The sequence below is a fragment of the Rousettus aegyptiacus genome, unplaced genomic scaffold (genome assembly GCF_014176215.1).
Source record: "Rousettus aegyptiacus isolate mRouAeg1 unplaced genomic scaffold, mRouAeg1.p scaffold_m13_p_8, whole genome shotgun sequence".
NCBI classification, from domain to species: Eukaryota; Metazoa; Chordata; class Mammalia; order Chiroptera; family Pteropodidae; genus Rousettus; species Rousettus aegyptiacus.
In genome coordinates, this window is record NW_023416311.1 from 3,928,382 (window position 1) to 3,946,047 (window position 17,666).

At 37.7% G+C, this 17,666-nt stretch overlaps 1 protein-coding gene across 2 annotated transcripts in view; it reads left to right on the forward strand.

Annotated features, from left to right (window-relative positions):
• Positions 1-17,666, forward strand: part of SMG1 (SMG1 nonsense mediated mRNA decay associated PI3K related kinase) — an 86,612-nt gene that overhangs the window by 28,851 nt on the left and 40,095 nt on the right. For both annotated transcript variants that reach the window (XM_016156919.2, XM_036225869.1), the window contains 19 exons: positions 391-516; positions 933-1,005; positions 1,998-2,095; positions 3,419-3,592; positions 5,319-5,543; positions 6,756-6,857; positions 7,505-7,774; positions 9,326-9,456; positions 9,665-9,826; positions 10,270-10,388; positions 10,837-10,924; positions 11,014-11,115; positions 11,764-11,904; positions 12,450-12,649; positions 13,037-13,233; positions 13,392-13,553; positions 14,359-14,513; positions 15,597-15,739; positions 15,896-16,097. In XM_016156919.2, the coding sequence (XP_016012405.1) occupies positions 391-516; positions 933-1,005; positions 1,998-2,095; positions 3,419-3,592; positions 5,319-5,543; positions 6,756-6,857; positions 7,505-7,774; positions 9,326-9,456; positions 9,665-9,826; positions 10,270-10,388; positions 10,837-10,924; positions 11,014-11,115; positions 11,764-11,904; positions 12,450-12,649; positions 13,037-13,233; positions 13,392-13,553; positions 14,359-14,513; positions 15,597-15,739; positions 15,896-16,097 (2,870 nt within the window). The remainder of the gene's footprint in view (positions 1-390; positions 517-932; positions 1,006-1,997; positions 2,096-3,418; positions 3,593-5,318; positions 5,544-6,755; positions 6,858-7,504; positions 7,775-9,325; positions 9,457-9,664; positions 9,827-10,269; positions 10,389-10,836; positions 10,925-11,013; positions 11,116-11,763; positions 11,905-12,449; positions 12,650-13,036; positions 13,234-13,391; positions 13,554-14,358; positions 14,514-15,596; positions 15,740-15,895; positions 16,098-17,666) is intronic.

The window sequence follows — 17,666 nt, forward strand, 5'->3', positions numbered from 1 at the left end:
TAATATTTTAAGACTAAAACAGTGCAAAATTTGTTCTGTATTTTGATTTGGAAAGTAATTGTGGTATTTTAAAGAAATAGTCCTAAGCTCATCTTAGTTTTTGGATTTGAAATTTACTCACATTCCATATTATTAAAGAGAGCACTTAGTCTAATGTAAACTTGCTAGTTAGAAATAATGTTAACAGACAGTAAAGAAGAGAGAAAGAGTATTTGTTTTTAGCCTAATTTCTTAGTGGAATGAAATGTTTTCAACTTTTTTGAAATAAAATGTAGAATTTATTTTCTTTGGTGTCATAATCAGATTTGGGTATCGTCACTATTAAATAACCTAATTTGCTTTTCTTTCTGTTTTATTGAATGTTCATGGTTTGTAACTTTTATTTTTTAGCTTGTAATGACCAGCCTGCAGTCCATTCTTGAAAATGTGGATACACCAGAATTACTTTGCAAATGTGTTAAGTGCATTCTTTTGGTAGCTCGATGCTACCCTCATATTTTCAGCACTAATTTTAGGGTGAGTTTCCCAACCTTGTCTTTTCAGATGATTGGATGAGGGGTTGGTTGGCATGTATGAGGACCTGGGGATTCAGAAAACAAAGCTGCTGCTCCTTTGCGTATAATCAATGATATTTGAGGGTTCAGGTTTGAAAGGCGCAGCAATATTACTAAAAAAAAAAAAAAATAACTATCTGTGTTTTCTGACATTAATGCCTTGAGATATTTTAAAAAGTGTCTATCATTTCATCAGTGTCAATAAATGAAGTTCCATTATTCTCCTGCCATGTCCCTCCCTTTTCTAAGTTAGTATAACATCAAGTAGGTATGAAACGTAGATGCCCTTTCTAGAATCTCTTACTCTGAAATGGTCCACGGGTAGAACAGCAGTAAGACCTTGAAATGCTTAGTGCCCTTCTTTTTGTCTCCATCCAGGATACAGTTGATATCTTAGTTGGATGGCATATTGATCATACTCAGAAAGCTTCGCTCACACAGCAGGTGTCTGGTAAGTCATTCAGCAAATCCCTGTCATATAAATATTGTGGGAGGGAGCACTGGTCTTTCAAAGACCAGCTGTTAAAACTATTTATTTGATGATGCAAGAAAAATAACTTTCACGGAACTATTTGGTTATAAATGAACATTACTTGTTAGCTAAATTTATCTTTTTAAAAGAATGTTGTATACTTTGCGGTGGAGAGGGAGAGTACAAGTACAGAATGTAATGTTCCAGTGGGAAATTGAAAGGACTTAACTAAATTATTTGCGGCAAAAATAAATAAATAAATAAATAATAACTAAAATAAATTTTTTGTGGCATGTGCTGGTAAGGGGAGATATTGCAGTGGTCATACCTTGAAATGTAACCTGGAAGATTCTAGACATTTATAATTTGTGGGTTTTTTTTTTATTTTTAATTAAACAAATGGATTGATTTGGAGAATTGTCATAAATGATAAAGAAAACATTTCCTGATTGAGTTAAGTGAATGACTAGCATAACTCATTTGCACATTTCAGCCTGTTCTAGTTGCTATAGTTTCTCTTAGCTTATTTGGAACAATAAACTTCTGAAAGTAAGATATGCAGATGAGGGTGATTCCGTGCCATTTCCACTGGGGAGATGAGTGCACACCTTGGCTAGGCGTGGCCCTGGAGCAAGTAGATAACCAGGCTGGTGGCTGGTAGAGTGTGACACTTAAGTCTAAGCCACGTGTGTGATGACAATATGGATATTAAATTTGCTAAAAAGTAAGGACATGAGATACACATTTTAATTTCTGGAGGGCGTTCATTTTTGTAGCATTAAAAGAGACATTGGTTAATCACAATCAGCAGTTTTAACAGGTAGTGGTCTTAGTTTTATGATATGAAGGGCACATTTTAAGAGTGGGCAACTCGAAAACCAGATGCCTTTTAGAACAAGGTACTCACATATATTTTTAACTTGGATTCTTTGCTTTTTTCTACTCTTCGCAATTTCTTCTGTGATTCCTAGGGTGGTTGCAGAGTCTAGAGCCGTTTTGGGTGGCTGATCTTGCATTTTCTACCACTCTCCTTGGTCAGTTTCTAGAGGACATGGAGGCATATGCTGAGGTGAGTATATAGAAAGCTCAGCTATTTCCTAAAATTTCAGTTAAGAAAGCAAAACAACATTAAAAAATTTTTCAGATATTTTTAAGTTACCAGAATTACCGGAAAGACTGAAAGAAATATTGAGTGGATCTTATTTCCGCAGCTAACTTTGCAAAGCTTGAAGTGATCTTGATAGCTGTAGTTTTCTGAAGACATTTTTTTTCTCTAGTTTACTCTTATTTTCCATTTCCAAAATAGTCCTAAAAAACAAGGTGAATTATTGTGTAAAAGCTTCTGACACCTTTCCTCTTGCGTGTGTTGAGGATCTTGGGTCAGACTTTGGAGGACAAGACTTGGTTTCCGCCAGCTTTCGCAGGCGTGCGAGTATGTGGGGCCGCTTCGAGGGCGCTGTCAAAGTCTCTGCTAGTAGTTCTCGGCTTTTCTGGCCCCACAGTCTTGGCTTAAACCTGCCGCCTCCTGTCGGAATCCCTTTTTCTGTTTCCCCTGTTCAGGTCCACCATGATTCTTGTTGGGTGTTCGAGGCTTCATCTTTTCTTCATACCTTGGCTACCTCTAGCCAACAGACATTCACTATCTTAGTTACACTAGTCTTTTTGCTTCCTTTCAGAAAAAAGCCAGGGACTATTTTGCTTCCATATCTAGAACGTCTTTTTCTCTAGCCCACCTTTAAAGCCGATCTGCCTCTCTGAAGCCACCCATTCTAGTTTGTAGAGAAGAGACTTCCCCTTGGTGTCCATAAGATCCAATTCTCTTCCATTATTTTGGCATTTAATTACATATAGGTTTATATTGGTTTTAGTATCCCATTTTTTGCTCATCTTTTCCTTTTGAGTATATCTTATTTCCGCAACTGAATTATAAATCTGTAAACAAGATCTTAAAATATTTAAATCTCCCGCCACACACACACACACACACACACACACACACACACACACACACACACTGTGTGTGTAAAATGTTGGTGTGGAGTGCTTATTATTGAGTTGAGTGGTTCAAAGAATACCTGAAATGAGATTTTAGCAAAAAACAGTTCAAGAATGGTAAAAGTTTCTGGCTCCATTTGTAACTCTATACAACTATAGTGTACATACTAGAGTTTCTTTTTAACCAATCCCTATTTGATTTGGTACAAGAGATTATTTCCTTAATCTACTGAGGTTAATATTGGTTTATTTAATTAGAGAAATAAAGTGCACTTTTGTGTTTAGATGCATGCTTCCTTTTTTCATAGTCAAAACTTTGTCTTTATTTGTAAAAATCGATTATAAAGTTAATTCTGCAGTGGCCTGCTTAATAAGAATGCCGTGACTTCACATTTAGGACCTCAGCCACGTGGCCTCTGGGGAGTCAGTGGATGAAGACGTACCTCCTCCGTCAGTGTCACTGCCGAAGCTGGCGGCACTTCTCCGGGTGTTCAGCACTGTGGTGAGGAGCATTGGGGAGCGCTTCAGCCCCATTCGGGGCCCTCCGATCACCGAGGCGTACGTGACGGATGTAAGTGTCTTCCCAGGTTTTAGACATCATTCAAAAGCAAGATGGTTTTGTATTGTACATGCTTCTCTTTACCTGCTTAACTGTCATTTACCCTTCATTTGTTTAGCATGTATAGATCTGGCTACTTTCTGAAATAGCTGGGAATGTTGGGAATCCTACTGTATCCTATCCTCCGAGTTCTCCCATTCCCCCATGGAAAAAAAGGCACTCTGAATTTTAAAATGTCCATGAACTTTTCTCTTAGGAGAGCCTTCTTAGATTTTTGTTTTTAAACATACATTAAAATCTTATTCTTTTGTTTTTTAATAATAATATTTTGCTTTTAAATTTTTGAGTCTCCTTTTAGTTTTTCAACCTATTAAGAAAACACACTATAGGGAAAGCCTCAAAAAGTAATTTTCTGTGAGCATGACAGGATGAAACAACCTGATAGCCTGACCTCAAAAATAGAAAGACATAAGGGCTTAAAGTGTACAGTAATCTGAGACCGATGATAACGGGTAGCTGGAGTGCCGCACTCCCGCACCCCAGCGTCAGCTGCACTGTATCACAGTGTGGTGAGTGGTTTGGCCTAGAGGACGTGACGCGAACGCCTGTCATTACACGCTGCTTGACTGTGAGGGGAGAAGCACGTGTGATACATACAGTCAGAAGAGATTTCATCTAAATGATTAACATTTTCCTGTTAGGACAAAACTCTAGCTTTTTTTACGAGCATTTGTTTTTGTTGAACATGTTGCTAGATAAAATAGAATATAATGTCCGTAATTCTTAGTAAGTTAATCGTATATTTGAGCAGAAATGTCAGATCTTGAAGATAATTAAAAGCAGCAGGTTAATGTTTTAAACCTGATCAGAATGGTTTAATATCTTTTTGTTTCATTTTTGCTGTTTCAAAGGTTTTTGTTAGATAACTGTCAGTGTTGAAATAAAGGCAGTTAACTTAAGATAGTTACGTTTTAAATATATTCATTTACGAAGGTCATTTAGGCCTTTGCCAGAAGGTCTTTTAGGTCTTTTTAACCTATACATAGATTTTTTTAAACCTATAGATAGTCACTTTGATATTACAGAAATGTTTTGGAAATAACCTTTGTGTCAGTTCTCTTTTTTCCTAAGTTATTTTTATTAGAAATTTAGTACGTTAATATTGACTATTACAGTTTAGTGGGACTTCTGATTGGAAATTGTATGGTTTTATAATCATATAGGTATTACATGCTGTGAATGAGAATACCTTTCTTTTAAAAGAAGCCGTTCATATATGGGCCTTTATAAGCTAAAGGAGACTTGGATGCTTAGTTTTACAAGACTGATCGCCAAAAGCCCAAGTGCTAGATTATAGAGAGTTACTCTGATGGCAGGTTATTTCCATGCTGTTCCTGTTCTGAGTTCTGGGATATTTCATGATTCTAAAGGTTCTGAGCTCCGTCCAGTTAGTGATTTTGGGGCCATAGGAAATGGGTAAAATGGAAATAGGGGATGGCAAATTCCGTTTCCTGTCACAATAGTACTTAAGAATTTTTAAGGCAAGATCGATTTCATATACTGTACCAACGATACCTTTATTATTCAGTCTCTAAGGACTAGAACATAAGAGACTACCGACAAGGCAGGCAGTTAATTTTCAGCTGAAACTGCATTAAATAGAAACTAGAAAATACTTGTTTGCTCCGTGGAAGCATGTGAATTTTTTTAAAAAGCTGCTTGTTTTCCCCATTTGCAGGTTCTGTACAGAGTAATGAGATGTGTGACGGCTGCAAACCAAGTGTTTTTTTCTGAGGCTGTGTTGACAGCTGCTAATGAGTGTGTTGGTGTTTTGCTCGGCAGCTTGGATCCTAGCATGACTATACATTGTGACATGGTCATTACATACGGATTAGATCAACTGGAGAATTGCCAGACTTGTGGTACAGATTATGTCATCTCAGTCTTGAATTTACTCACATTGGTATGTGAATTCTTTTTTGTTGCTTTTTAATACGTTGGTTTATTCAGGCCCTTAAATTTAAATCGAGTTGGAAGAAATCAAGGTCTTGGTGGTTTTTAGAGTTTTTTTGAGCCCATTAGTCTTATTTATATCATCTAGTTTGCTTTCGCTGTAGTATCTATTTACTTTTAGTGTTTGATAGCTCATCTCAGTGTAGATGTACTTGTTTTTTGTCGTCTTTTTGTTGAAACATACTTTACGTGAGACTAATATTTCTGATAAACACTGCATAAGAGAAGGGGCTGGATAGCTATTTTGAAAGCCCCTGCATGTTTCGTTTTCCATATGCAACTTCTTTTGCAGTGTTTATTCTTAACCATAAATATTCTCCTTCCCTTCTACCTTTTGTTATGGACATTTTTAAGCATACTAAAAAAAACCAGAATAATATAATGATTCTCAGACAACTTAATTTCTATGATTAGAAACACATGGTCCGTATGGTTTCGTCCAGGCCTTTGACTCTGCCTCCTCCTTGCTGTCCCTGCACCCCCCACTGGGTTAGCATAAAGCAAATTCTCTATGACTTTCTGTCTAACGTTTATACCTCCCCAAACCAATGTAAAAAAATGCCTGTGTACAAGTTTAAATACATATATCCTACTTAGGTATGTAGCCATTTTTAAATGTTACAGCGTTAAGGCCTTAAAATATAGCTTATATGTATAATTAGTGGACTGTTTTTCAGAGCAGTTTTTTGGTTTACAGAAAAATGGAGCAGAAAGTAGAGTTTTCATATACCCTTTTCTCCTGTAGTTTTCCTTATTGTTAACTTCTTGCTCTGCTGTGTTAAAGTTAGTATAATTGATGGGCCAGATCGACACATTATTATTAACTAAAGTCCATAGTTCACTCTCCGTTTCGTACATTTTGTGGGTTTTGACAAATGTGTAGTGCCGTGCATTTACCATTACAGTATCAGACAGAATAGTTGCACCGCCCTAAAGATCCCATGTGCTCCACCTGCTCCTTCTGTCCCTCCTTCCCCTCAAGCCCCATGACAACCACCGATCCTTTTACTGTCTCCATGGTTTTGTGTTTGCCAGAGTTTATAGTTGGAATCATGTAGTCCGTAGGGTTTTCACATTGCCCTCTTTCACTTAGCAATGTGCATGTAAGGTTCTTTGATGTTTTGTGCTCGATTGCTCATTTTAAAAAATTTCATTCTTTTAGATTGTTGAACAGATAAATACAAAACTGCCATCATCATTTGTAGAAAAAATGTTTATACCATCATCTAAACTACTGTTTTTGCGTTATCATAAAGAAAAAGAGGTAAGTGCTACTACGTTGAAGAGTTGGACATGATGTTGCTTAGTAGGCCACGTAAATGAAATTGAATGAAATGATAAGTGTTTGATTTAGAATATAGTGATTAATAATGATTCAAACTTGATATTTGTTGATTATCACTGTATACTTTGATGAATGATATGCCGGATAGTCTTCAGATCTTCATCACTCGTTTGTATTAAATTTGTTCAGAAGTACTGTACATGTCGTAAATGAAATTTCATCATTAGTTTCTCAGTCAACCCCATGTCTAAACCATTACAGACTTTCTAAGTATATGTGGGAAACCAATCTTAATAAGTTGCTGTTCTTTTATGTGTTTTGACACTGGCTGCTTTAAAAAAAATGGCCTTTTAAGAAATTTTATATCTCTAGTTTTAATTTAGAGTTTCCTTTCTCTGTAATAAAGCTTTATAGATTTAAAAAAGCTTACTGAGAAAAAAAAAACTTACTGATATGTGTAGGTTGGTTTTTTTAGGACTTAAGATTTTAGCGTTCTGTACAGTCAATTTATCAGTATTAAGTTGATTTGCAACATCACTATTATGCAGATAGTAATTTATTTTCCATATAATTGTAGAAGCTTTATTTTCCATTTAATTATCACTTTCCCAAATTCTCTTTTTAAGGTTGTTGCTGTAGCCCATGCTGTTTATCAAGCAGTGCTCAGCCTGAAGAATATTCCTGTTTTGGAGACTGCTTATAAATTAATTTTGGGAGAAATGACTTGTGCCCTAAACAACCTGCTGCATAGTCTGCAACTTCCTGATGCCTGTTCTGAAATAAAACATGAGGCTTTTAAGAATCATGTATTCAATGTAGACAATGCAAAATTTGTAGTTATATTTGACCTCAGTGCCCTGACTACAATCGGAAATGCCAAAAACTCACTAATTGGGGTGAGTCTTCACTTTGTTTTACCCGCATCGAAGCCTCTTCTCATTGCATGTTTATGCATCTCATTACAATCACATCAGTACATCTACAGAATCCCTGTAGAACAAATGGCCATATTTAGGACATGCCTGGAAAAAGAAAATTTAACAGGAATATTTTCTTGCCATATGTTTAGCTCTCTCCTTTTCTATGACAACCTTTGATAAGATTTTTAAATATTTGTTTTGTTTTTAATAAAATGTATTTTATGAATTTCTTATATTTACTTTTAACATGTTTCTAGAAAATTTCCACAGCTCAGATTTGCATAGTTCTTTTAATATGCAACCTCTTCTTTCCCTGGTACTTTTCCCTTCTCTTCACTAAAGCTGGTGTTAACACGTGGCTTTGCTTTTTGACTGTCCACTTCTCTGGGAACATTCATATATTCTTGCTTTGCAAAAAAGAATAAAGATTTCCTTCCTTTAAGAAATTCGAAGGGACGTGGTTTTTGATTTATAATTATTGCTGTGGTTTGTATATTTCTCCCTTCTGTTGGATCTTGCAGGATTGAAAAATAGTAGTTCTAATAAAAAGTAATGGCATATAACTAAGGGATACTGTTTTCTAAGAGATGAAAGGAGGGAAAAGCCAAATTTGATGTTTAGACTTACGTGCTCTCCCATGCTGTCAGATCAGAATGCCTCGCGTCCCTCCGTAGCTGTCCTCCCCCTCACCGCTCCTCACAGCTTATATTGGAAGGCCGCCATAGACTCTTCTTTCTTTCCACTCTAAAGTCTGGTTTTTGAGCACTTCATATGGCTTTCGGATTTGAGGAGGTTTATGTCTTATACTCTGGAAACCAGGAGAGAGTGAGGGTGGGCAGTCAGGTGGAATGGAGTGTCAGAAATGGCTTAGAGTGGCAGGATGAGCCCTTTTCTCACTGGACTGGGTGCTTTGCCATTCGCAGTGTATGGACTATTGAGGAAGCACTATCTACTGCCCTGGAGGGTACAAAGAGCTTTGTTTAGGCCAGGGATTAGCAAACTACAGCCTGTGGGCCAAATCCTGCTCCGTGCCTGTTTCTCTCTCTCTCTCTCTCTCACTCTCTCTCACTCTCACTCTCACTCTCTCTGAAAAACACTCTTATTGAGATACAATTTACATATCACAAAATTCTCATTTAAAACATACAATTCAGCAATTTATAGTCTATTCACAGAATGCAGCCATCACCAAAATGTCACTTATTTTTTATGGAAAGTTCTATTGGGACACAGCCATTCTCATTTGTATTTTTTGTCTCTGGCTGTTTTCTCACTGCATTAGAGTTAAGGAATTAGACATGGCAACAGGTGTGTCACGTGGGCCACAAAGTCTAAGATACTCTCTTGTCTTCACAGATAGTGTTTGCCACCCTCTTGTTTAGTGCCGGGTTGTTTTCAGATTTGAATATTTTAATTTGATAGAATGCATAGACATACTTGTTTAGAAGGACAAACTCTGTACGCGCATATATGAGTCGGAGCAGCCAGACGTTTACTTACTATTTACTCTCTCTTGTACGCCGTCAGATGTGGGCGCTGTCTCCAACCGTCTTCGCGCTCCTGAGTAGGAATCTGATGACCGTGCACGGTGACCTGGCCGTTCACTTCCCCGCCATTCAGTATGCGGTGCTCTACACTTTGTATTCTCATTGCACCAGGTACTGTGTTTTCAACTATTTAAGAAGAAAAAAAAAAAACTGTGTTTTTTTTTGTTGTTGTTTTTGTTTTTTTTTTTTCATTTTTCAAGGGGAAGATGAACCCTTTAAAGTACAGATTTTTAAAAACGTGTTGATTTAACTCTGGGGTGGCTTTTTCTTTTTCGTTTTAAACGAGAGCTGAGAAGGCAGTCCGGTCTTTGTCTTTCAGGCACGATCACTTCATATCCAGCAGCCTGAGTTCTTCGTCGCCGTCTCTGTTTGATGGCGCCGTGATCAGCACTGTAACAACAGCTACGAAAAAACATTTCTCAATTATTTTAAACCTCCTGGGAATATTGCTAAAGAAGGATAATCTTAACCAGGACACAAGGTAACGGGAATGTTTTATGTGAACATTTCCTACAGCTTTTATTAATTTGGCTTCATAATTCGAGAATAAAACAATGAAGATTATATTACTTGAAGAGGCAGGTACAGCCACTTTTATGAGACGCTTGACGATTTGGTTTTATTGTTTAACGTAGAATTTCTTGTTCTTTCTCAAAAGAATGATATGACCCCTCCTCACAATGTTTCATGGAAGAATGAATCTGTGGAGATTTTAAAAATATTCTTTGCTACAATTTATTCTAGTTTAGGAGATTTTCTTTAAAAGCATGCCATTTTTGACAAAAGGAATTTCTGTAATTTGAATTTTTGTTTCTTACTGATTGAGATATTTAAAAAACCGAAAGAAAACTAATGTAAGAAGAATAGATTTTTATAGTTGATTTTCTTTTTAATGTACAATCAACTGTATGGTTTGTGTTTCAGGAAGCTGTTAATGACTTGGGCTTTGGAAGTGGCAGTGTTAATGAAGAAGTCTGAAACATACGCACCTTTATTCTCTCTTCCATCTTTCCATAAATTTTGCAAAGGCCTTTTAGCCAACAGTAAGATTCTGCGCTCCTTTAATTTTGTTAACTCTTAAAAAGGGATCTTTGGTAATGGGAGAAGGATAGTCACTTGAGTACTTTCCATGACCTCAGATGTATAATCTACATTTTAATGACTGATGTATAAAGCCTTAACTTTTTTCAGTCTTAGGATATGAAAAATAAGTAGTTTTAAGTGATTGTCACATTTTAAAACTTAGGTGAATGCTTGTATGTAAACTTTTAAAATTTCCCTCAGGAAAAGGTTTGGGTGAAGACTAGTCACTCTAAGTGGATTTCGCTCAATGTAGCATTTTCCCAAACCTTACTGCCAGTGAGAATTCCAGGCAGCATCTATTCCATAGTAGGCGCTCACTGTCGAAGGAATGAATGTATTCAGAAGATTGACATACTGGCATGTGAACTTTTGGCGAGGCGAAAGTAACTGTCTTTTGATTTGTCACAGCTCTTGTGGAAGATGTGAACATCTGTCTGCAGGCATGCAGCAGTCTGCACGCTTTGTCCTCTTCCCTGCCGGACGATCTTTTACAGAGGTAGGGACTGCGGAGCCTGTCTCTTGATCCTGGCCCTCATAACTTGGAAATATCACCACACTTGTATTATCTATTTCATTTTCTCACAGGTGTGTTGATGTTTGCCGTGTTCAACTAGTCCATAGTGGGACTCGTATCCGACAAGCATTTGGGAAGCTGCTAAAGTCCATTCCTTTAGACGTTGTCCTGAGGTACGACAGCTGTATTGGGCAGAGGCATTCCACCATGTTTTTACTGCCTAGTTTAGTTCAGGAAAAGACACATCTGTTAGAGCACCGGTCCTCAGCCTTTTTGGCACCAGGGACCGGTGCTCCTTTGAGAATCTAATGCCCGATGATCTGAGATGGAGCTGAGGCGGTGATGCTAGTGTTGGGGAGCGGCTGCAAATACAGATGAAGCTTTGTTCAGTTGCCCACAGCTCACTTCCTGTGCGGCCTGGTTCTTAAGAGGCTACAGACTGATACTGGTACATGGCCCAGAGATTGGGGACGCTCGTGTTAGTGCATTAATGTCACATCTTGAATGGCGCTTCTCAGTGATGGAAGAGAGAAGTTCACAATAATTAGTACAGAGTAATTCATGTAGAGCTAAAATGTGCTTTTTTGTTGTTCAGTTATTTGAAAAGCGAAACTCTACTCCTTTACTGGTTTTCATTAAGTTAATTTGGCAGCTTTTAAGAACCTGAAATTTCGAAGTTGTAATAACATTTCTGTGTCTGTTTTAAAGCCTCAATTTAATTTTTTACTTCCAAATTTAGTTAGTAAGGAAATGACCCATTTAATAGTATATACTTTTAACTAAAACGTTTTGATGACAATGACTTTATTTTCTTTCTGCAGCAATAACAATCACACAGAAATTCAAGAAATTTCTTTAGCATTGAGAAGTCACATGAGTAAAGCACCAAGTAACACATTCCATCCACAAGATTTCTCTGATGTTATTAGTTTTATTTTATATGGGAACTCTCATAGGACAGGGTAAGACATTTGACTCTTTCCTGGGGAAAAGTAACTTAGATATACTTGAATATCTTGACCCTACACCTGCTTTTGAGGAAAGGATAAGCTATGTCAGGGATGGCGAAGTAGAAAATAACATTCTTTTCAAATGGGTTATTTTAGTGTTTAGTAGGAAGCATTGCTTTGATGGTAGTGTCTAAAGGAGGAAAAATGGCCTTTGAACTTGAGTGATGAAATGTGGTTGACAGTTAACAATCCGACCTAGCCATCCGTGCTTCGGAGGGAGGCCTGGGGCAGACGTTCTTGAGCTGCTCAGTTGCAGCAAGTGTTTTATTCTGATAGCCATTTCCTCTAATGATCCATCCGCACAGAACCCCATCTCGTTTTAGCTGCGGAAGTCCTCCCCATGAGGGGGGCGGGATACAGAGCTGCTCAGTTTCACAGGTTTTGCCTTTCGGGACTAGGAAAAGTTATAGTCTCCTACTCCCATTCCCTTTGCAGTGTTTTTGCTATTACTAAAATGGAGTTGTCACTGTCTGTTCAATATGAAACTGCTTTTCCAGGAAGGACAATTGGTTAGAAAGATTGTTCTATAGCTGCCAGAGACTGGACAAGCGCGACCAATCAACAATTCCCCGCAATCTCCTAAAGACAGACGCTGTCCTGTGGCAGTGGGCGATTTGGGAGGCAGCGCAGTTCACTGTCCTTTCCAAGCTGAGAACCCCACTGGGCAGAGCGCAGGACACCTTCCAGACAATCGAAGGTAAGCGGCTCTGTGCACTGGGTGCGAATGCTTTCAAGTCGTATATTAAGAAATTTATCTTCGTTAAAAGAAAAATTTGAGATTATGTGATTTTTTTTCTGCAATGCTTTACCAGACAGGCTTTATATATGTTTGTTACAGTAAGCTTTTGTTGACTAATTCTTTTGGCAACAACGTGGTTGTCTGTTTTTGTTCAAAACTTAGGGGATTTGTGTGGAGAAAACATTTTTCCCCTTAAAATGAAAGATCTTTCATGTGGGGAATTTTGTTTTTAAGTGGTGGATATATAGAAGTTCCTTGATAAATGAATTTGTGAAATTATCTCTGAGAACTTCTAGAATTTTTTAAGATTGCTTTAAAATTTTGGGGCATTGTATTTGCTTCTAGGTATCATTAGAAGTCTTGCAGCTCACACTTTAAACCCCGATCAGGATGTGAGTCAGTGGACAACTGCAGACAATGATGAAGGCCACAGTAGCAACCAGCTTAGACTTGTTCTTCTTCTGCAGTATCTGGAAAATCTGGAGAAATTAATGTATAATGCATATGAGGGATGTGCCAACGCATTGACATCGCCTCCCAAGGTTGGTTTCAGTGGGCTCTGTGTTGCGTTATAGCAGTTTCGTGCTTGAACCTAGAAGTGTGTGCAGAGCCGGAATCACAGTAGTCTTGTATTTTTGGTGTATGTGTGTTCGAGACATCTGCACCTATAACGTGAACCTACTTTCTGTTTATTCTAAAGGTCATTAGGACTTTTTTCTATACCAATCGCCAAACTTGTCAAGACTGGCTGACTCGGATCCGACTCTCCATCATGAGGGTTGGACTGTTGGCAGGCCAGCCTGCTGTGACTGTGAGACATGGCTTTGACTTGCTTACAGAGATGAAGACCAATCTATCTCAGGTAAAGTAGTGTATTTGGAGTTCCTTTTAAATCTGTTGATTAGAAAAGCTTGGGGTTAATTCCTTTGCTATGATTTAATTTATGGGTAAAATAAATGAAAACTTTTATTCATTTTCAAAGCTTTTGATCCACTATTTTATACAAGCAATAACTTCTGAAGTCACCTAATAATATTTTGTGCTTAGAACCTGTACTACTTACATTTAAGGGATGGAACATTAAAGGTAGTTTTAGGAAATTTATCTATGGAAGAAATCATTTTTATAATAGTTTGTGATTGTATAATGCATAGGAAAGTATAATAATTTTGTAACTTATGCAGAAGTGTATAATAATGATGTCGTACTTGGGAAAGTGCTGGCTTGTAAGTGGGCTCAGTAAATAACTGGAATCCAAAAATAGTAATTGTTTACTAATAAAGGTAATGTTAATAGGTAGTATTCAGAGACATGAAATTAATCATCTTTTAATTCATGTGTGTTTATGTTTAATTTTTGCTTTGTATTTACGTCATGTATCACTCCTACAGACGCTGCAGTTTAAATGTTTGGGTAACATTTTGCTTTGTAAAGACTGACAGCCATGTGCTGTTAAGGCTCTGTCAGTCACCTTTTGCAGCCACATTACACTTTACATTTTAAGAATTCTGCGCTAACTAATGTAACAGCATTGTCATAAACGTAATTGGTAGGTACGTTTGACTTTACGTAGGATTAGGTTGTGATCAGGAGTTGTAAATTTAGAAGATATGTGAATTTGAATGATGTTCAGTTCTGTGGTTAATTTTTCTGAATGTCATTTTCAGGGAAATGAACTGGAAGTAACCATTATGATGGTGGTGGAAGCGCTATGTGAACTTCATTGTCCTGAAGCTATCCAGGGAGTTGCTGTCTGGTCGTCCTCTGTTGTTGGGAAAAACCTTCTCTGGATTAACTCAGTGGCCCAACAGGCTGAAGGGAGGTAAATCGGAAGGAAGACGATGGGTGTTAAAATTTCTTTATGTTTATGTTTAAATCCTTTATATTACTGGCTAACATTGTAGTTAAATGTTAAAACAGCTTTGTTCAGTTTCAGCAATGGTTTTGTTTTTTCCATTGAACAATATTTTAAAAAATAGTTTGCCATGTTAAATATTCTGTGAAGTGGTATTTAACGACACAGTGGTATTTATTTGTGAGTGTACCAGAATTTAATATCCCCTATTGTTGGACAGTAAGGTTGTTTCTCATGTTTTTTGCTAATCTTAATGTATGATGGCACATAGTTCTTTGCTCATAGCTGTGATTACTTTTGTCAAATTCATTTCTGCAAGTTGATTTACTAGAAGAAAGGCTATAGCCTATAAGATTTATGAATATATACTGTTGCTAAGTTACCCAACAGAAAAAGATAGTTCCAGTTTAAATCCACAACCATAGAGACATCTCTTCTCACCTTTTTGAATACTGAGGGTCACTGAGGAACAACAACCCTGCCATTATCATTCGTGAAAGTATTTTATTTTATATTGCTTTATTAAGAATTAATAGTAGAACTTTCCTCATATGTCACATTGACCATTTGCGATTTTTGAAAACACAGATTAAGTCTTCATGGTCTCTTAGTTTTTCCTTTTTTGATCTATGAGACTTTAACATACACCAAGATTGTTGATGCTGTCTAATTTCTTGATTTGTACTTTGTTTTTATAGTCGATGGAGCTTTTTTAATATCCAGAAGTTTCAAATTATTATCTCATTAGAGCTGTCACTTTGCAGGTTCTTGTATTTATTCTTCTACTTATCCTTTGCACACATTGAGATCAAAAAGTTACCTCAGTGTTTTCTGTGAGTTATTTTATACTGTCTCGTTTTGGCATTTAACAACCTAATTTATTTTTATTTGTTGTGAGGAAGAGATCTAGTTTTTTGCACCCCCAACTCCATGCAAAATAATTAACTCATTGGCTAGCTCAGTTTATTGAGTAATTCATTTAAAAAAAATTTTTTTTAAATGAAATACGTGGATAACTTAAAAATAAGACTGTCTCCATTTGCATTGAAGGTTTGAAAAGGCCTCTGTGGAGTACCAGGAGCATCTGTGTACCATGACAGGCGTCGATTGCTGCATCTCTGGCTTCGACAAGTCTGTTCTCACGTTGGCCAATGCGGGGCGGAACAGCGCCAGCCCCAAACATTCTCTGAACGGTGAGCATTCAGCATTGAAGAAAAAGTTGTTATATGGTTTGTACTAATGATCTTACTATATATTTTGAGGTTTCTGTGTTCTTTGAAATTTTTATAACTGCTATGGCTCTCTCCCCCCCCCCTTTTCACTCTCTGTCCCCCAAAATATTTTCTCAGGTGACTCCAGAAAAACGGTGCTGTCCAAAACACCCGACTCTTCCCCTGAGGTTATAAATTATTTGGGAAACAAGGCATGCGAGTGCTATATATCGATTGCCGATTGGGCTGCTGTGCAGGAATGGCAGAATGCGATCCACGACCTGAAAAAGAGCACGAGCAGCACCTCCCTCAACCTCAAAGCCGACTTCAACTACATAAAGTAAGGCCGTAGTTTTCAGCTGCAAGTTATACTTAAAGGGTTCAGTATCTTTTAAAGGCCTCCTCTCTGGCAGAAAAATATTAAAATTGGTCATATCTTGTATTGCAAGATGGTCGTAATTCTCCTAATACTGCATTCTAAAAATGACTACAGTGAAACCACCATTGGATGTGTGGAGGGTATGATGCTCTGGGAAGATAAGCTCATGACTGTGGAGACAGTCATGGCATCGATTCTCAGAGCCTGTTCTAAAATCAAAATGAAGACGCAGTCATCTCCCCTTATCCACGGGGGATACCGTCCAAGATCCCCAGTGGATGGATGCCCGAAACCGGGTGGGACCAGACTTTGTATGTACTATGCTTTTTCCTATATGTACGTTGCTATGATAAAGGTAAGGTAGGCACAGGAGGAGATAACAACCTACCAAATAGAACAAACATACCATTATAACAGTTATGCGAATGTGGTGTCTCTCTCGCTGTGTCTCTTTGTCTCTCTCATAACCAGTATGAAAACCAGTTGGTAACTGAGACAGCTAAGTGACTGATGCACAGGTAGCGTGTACAGTGAGGATGCACTGGCCAAAGGGGTGATTCTCATCCCGAGCAGGAAGACGCGAGGTTTCATCATGCTGCTCAGAATAGTGCATAGTTAAAACTTATGGGTTCTTTCTGGAACTTTTCATTATAACATGTTCTTACTGCTGTTTACCATGGGTAACTAAAACTACAGATATGGGGGGCTTCTGTAAAGAGAAATTTGTCAGTGCTTTAGAAAGGTTCATGTTTGATGGCTTTGTTTCTAAATTGGATTTGAATACAGTGAGTGCTCATTTAGCTTTTTAGAAACAGACTTTCACCACAACGTATGACAAAACCAATTTACCATAGCCTAATTGATATTAACAAGAGTTAAATTCCTGTGTCATATTTCTGGTTATAAAAACATCACTGAACTTCTAAATAAAGACCCCAAACAGTTTCAATAGTAAACACTGAAATATATGTGAGCTACACATACATTTAAGAAAAATTAGTGGACACAAATAAAAAAATAATAAAGCAAGTGAAATGTGAAAAAATCTTAATTCCTTGTGGGATAGAAAGAACATGTGTGGCATTTGATTCGTCGTAGTGGTCCGCTCTGCTGTGTCAGTGAAGAGACCGGAGGTGCGGAGGGTGGGGCGGAAGCGGAAGCGTACAGACCACGGATGTGTGGGGCAAAGGGAGAGGGAGGAGAAAACATGCTCTAAATTGAAGTAGGAAAAGAGGGAGAACAATGAGTCACGTTTAAGGTGCACATGCAACGTGCAGATGAGATTGGTTAGTATGTAGTTAAGAGCTGGATTTGGAGCTAAAGAGAAAAGTCCGAAGTTAGAGATTTGGGAATCATTAGTATATAGGCGATAATTAAAGGCCTACTTTCTTTTCACTTTCCAATCCCTGGAACCTTTGTAAAGCACCAAACCACTGATAAGACTCTGGAGAATGAGTGAAAAGGAAGGGGGGCCAAGGTCAGAATCCTTTTGAGCATCTGTTGAGGGATGGGAGCAGGAGCCATTGAAGA